Source organism: Geospiza fortis, unplaced genomic scaffold (assembly GCF_000277835.1).
Source record: "Geospiza fortis unplaced genomic scaffold, GeoFor_1.0 scaffold48, whole genome shotgun sequence".
NCBI classification, from domain to species: domain Eukaryota; kingdom Metazoa; phylum Chordata; class Aves; order Passeriformes; family Thraupidae; genus Geospiza; species Geospiza fortis.
In genome coordinates, this window is record NW_005054594.1 from 478645 (window position 1) to 482241 (window position 3597).

The 3597-nt window shown below is 49.8% G+C and overlaps 1 protein-coding gene and 1 long non-coding RNA gene across 2 annotated transcripts in view; one reads left to right on the top strand and one right to left on the bottom strand.

Annotated features, from left to right (window-relative positions):
• The window catches only part of NUDT13 (nudix hydrolase 13), a 6924-nt gene continuing 3327 nt past the window's right edge, over positions 1-3597 (top strand). The window contains exons 1-5 of the mRNA XM_005430029.2: positions 1-52; positions 1344-1454; positions 2319-2458; positions 2959-3066; positions 3295-3401. Of these exons, the coding sequence (XP_005430086.1) occupies positions 1372-1454; positions 2319-2458; positions 2959-3066; positions 3295-3401 (438 nt within the window). The 5' untranslated portion in view covers positions 1-52; positions 1344-1371. The remainder of the gene's footprint in view (positions 53-1343; positions 1455-2318; positions 2459-2958; positions 3067-3294; positions 3402-3597) is intronic.
• LOC115948883 overlaps positions 7-3597 on the bottom strand; it is a 5082-nt gene continuing 1491 nt past the window's right edge. The window contains exons 2-3 of the long non-coding RNA XR_004082652.1: positions 2811-3195; positions 7-1243 (exon numbers count right to left, since the gene is read on the bottom strand). This is a non-coding gene — a long non-coding RNA (uncharacterized LOC115948883). The remainder of the gene's footprint in view (positions 1244-2810; positions 3196-3597) is intronic.

Consider the following 3597-nt stretch of genomic DNA (forward strand, 5'->3'; position numbering starts at 1 on the left):
CCGCCCCCGCTCCTGCCTGCTGCGGTTCCCCGAAGCTCGGGAATCTCCGGAGGTGCACGCTTCGCTGTCTGGGAGTTTTCATGGTCCCAGCCAAAGCCTGGCGCGGTGGTTCCTAGGGAGGAAGGGGTTAAACGCCTGTCGCGCTCGGGTCGGGGCACAAACTCTTCCTTCCCTTTGTCCCAGCCGGGGACATCGGTGCCGCTCGTTCCGGAGCAAGGGCGGCGCTCCGGGCTCAGCGGCGGGAAGTTCGCACGGCGGGCTGTGCGAGACGCGGGGGTGGAGAGCGACACACACACACAGGGTTGTCACCCCACCAAACCCTCTGTGACACGGTCTGTGTGGCAGTCACCGTCCTCACAGGTGTCGGCACCAGCATGCCCAGCTCCCACTGCTCCCAGTGGCTTCCCCAAGGGATTGTCCCGATCAGCTGAGACGGTGGGAAAAGGGATTTGGGGCGGAGATGTCCAGAGCCACGAGGCAAAGTCCCCACGTGTAAATAGGAGTCTGTGCTGAGGCACCTCTCAGGCTGCCATCGCTGCCCTGTGCTGAAGTAAGAGCTCTGAGACTCCTCCTGGCACCTCTCAGGCTGCCATCACTGCCCCGTGCTCTCAGACTCTTCCTGGCACGGTCCGTGTGTCTGTAACAGAGCAAAGGTGACTTGCTCCATAAAGGGTTTTGTGTTCTATGGCCGCAGAGTGCAATGTTCTCAGTGACCACCAGGGATTGTGCGCCGCAGTTCACGTTTGTCTCGGGTCTCCGGCTATTTTTGACATCCTGAAGCCGAGGTCAGGCTTTCAGCCCGGGCTGAAAACGTGCTGGGATTCTTTGCACAAAAAAGCGTTTGTAGCTGGAGATGATCCCACTCAGCTGCAACTGCTGTTCCCTGTCTAGCTCAGGGAATTCTCTTCCACAGCTGATATTTTGTCTTTCACTCTCTCCTGGCATCAGTGCCTTTCCCACAGATCCACTGTGTGCTGCAATAGGATGTGTGGTTGGATCGAGGCCATTACAACTGTGTAGGAAACCAGCAAAAGAGCAGCCACCTTCTCTGCCTTTTTCCCCATGGACACAGGGATTTGGGAGAGGAAGGTCTAATCTAGTCTCATAAGCAAGTTCTGTAAGAGCTGCGTACGCTCAGAGATGGAAACAAACTGAGTTATCTTCAAGTAATCTTAAAACTGGCCTGAAGTGGCGTTTGAAGTGTGACTGAAGCGATCATTTTAGAAAGCAGATTCTGCAGATGCTGTGAGAGAGGGAGAGGGAGATTTACCTGGTTATTGCACCTCTTCAATCAAACTTAACCTTGCAGGGCTGCTGCATTACATTTTATGCTCTTTTTTTAGGCAGAGACACCAGCTGTAAGTGTTGGTTATGGCTGCAGTGTATCAAGCACTGCACAGGAGAGTTTCCTCCCTCGCCTGCAGGTTGCACTCCACCTATGTGAGAAAAATGAGGTAAGTTCTTACCTGATTCCTGAGTACTGGGAGGCCAGAGCTTGGCACAAGCAGCCCTACCTCACCCTGACCCGGGGGTTAATCCTTTACCAGTTCAGCCATCACACAGAAATAGATGCTTTGTGAGCTCTGTGAAGGGTAACAGCCAAGGCCTCTGGGCTCCCTTCACCACTGGTAAGAACTGCTTCTCTCAGGCTGAAGCTCTGTTAATGATTGCCTGTCCTGCCTAGAGGGCTCCTCCAATACCAGGAAGACTTGAAGTGGTGCTGCTCACCTCTTTTTAAATACTGCTCCAAACAGCCTGGAAGGAGAATATGCTGACAGCCTTTTCCCTTTTTTTTTTTTCCCCTAACTCAGCTCCCCAGCTGTGCCCTAAGACTTGGTTTTTGCCCCTCACATCAGTGTGACAGGTACAACATAACACACACAGCCTGATGGGAACCAGATTGAACATCAGAAGTGCTCAGCAGTTTGGCCAAACAGCATTTGGAGCCATCCAAATTCACAGAATATTCCGAGCTAGGAGGGATTGGGGTGTGTAAAGGAAAGATTAAGGTTCCCTGCAGCCTTTACAGCAGACCTTTTGGATTGAGAGACTGGGTTACTGATCTTCTTGCATCTCTAAACTTGAGGGTACTCGTGTGGTAGGTAAGAACTGCAGTATTTTCTGCCACACAAACTTCACTAGAGGTTGCAGTCCACCAAAGAGTAACTCAGCTGTCAAAACTCTCCAAGCACGTGGAATATCTTAAATCTGACCTGCCCATTCAGCCCCTCCTGCTCTGTGCAGAATAAAGGCCTCCAAATAAGCAAGAATCTCAACACAATCATCAATTCATCTTCCCAATCATTTTCTCACTGCAGATACTTAAATCAGTTAAAGGAAGATGACAGCCTTTGTAGACAAGCTCAGACCTCAGGAACTTTCTACCTCTTTCACAATCTCTCCCCCTTCCTGCAGAAAGTTGGGAAGAAATATTTGGTACCACAGCTCAGTGCAGCAGGTAAGAAAGGAATCGTGCATCCAGAAAGAAACACCTGGTGGATCACACAGCTGAAATGAAACAGAGGCACACACATGGTATCAGCCTGGTCTGTTCTGAGGTGATCAGGTGTAAACATGTGGGACTGTGCCTTTTGAAGAGACAGGGCTGGCAGGAAAACAAACAAGGCCTTACTGACAAACGTCTTTTTGGTGTAATGTAGGAAAAGTGTTCGTTGAGAGAAAGCTATTGGCTGGTGCAGGACAAAACCAATGGACAGCTGCTTCCCAGGCATTACAACATTGGGACCTTTAGCCTGACATGATCTAAACTTCCTAGAGCTTAGGAGCAAAGCCAGATTTTAGGTTTCTACCTGTGTGGGATCACTTGTCTGGTCCCCTTCCACACGTGGGCATTCTGCCTTGAGCCAAGATTGCCTGTGCCTTGAAGATCCAGAGAGCAAATCCAGAGATGCTTTTGCTCTCATCACAGCTTTCTCTTCCCTTTTCCCGGCTGTTCAGAAACAAGACAGATTCTGGAGAAGCTGCAGGAGGCCGAGCAGTGGATGGAGAAGTCGGTGCTGATCGGATGTTCAGACGAGCACAGGCCGCGCTTCGCGCTGGATTTAGGTTGGGATGACTCCTCTTCCTCTTCCAGCCCTGCCAGCACCAGTTTGATGCACTGGGATGGAGGAGATCCCTAATCCTTGGGAGGACCTGATGTGGTTCACTTCCATGGGAACTCCCAGAAACTGTATACTGGAACAGCAAAGGGCATAAAAGTGGAATAACAGCAATAATAGCTGAAATTTATGAAATCAAATTTTCTTTTTTTCTTTTTTTTTTTCCCGTGAACAGGAGCTTTGGATAAATCAGTCATTGAGGCAGAACTGCAGGGATCATTTACTGACCTACGAAAGGCTCTCTTTGTCGTGGACAGGAAGGATTCGCCTTTGCTGGCTTCGGTATTGGACAGGGCTTTTTGCTTCAGGGAGCTGTGGTCTCTAACATCAACCATTCTCCTCATCTCCCACATTGTTTTATGATCTAATATTGTAGAAGTTCCTACTATACACTTTCAGGAACTTAGATACAGACACACTATAAATTACAACAGTTTTCCCAAATTTGTAGTCCCAAAAGGAAGATGCAAGGGAAAGA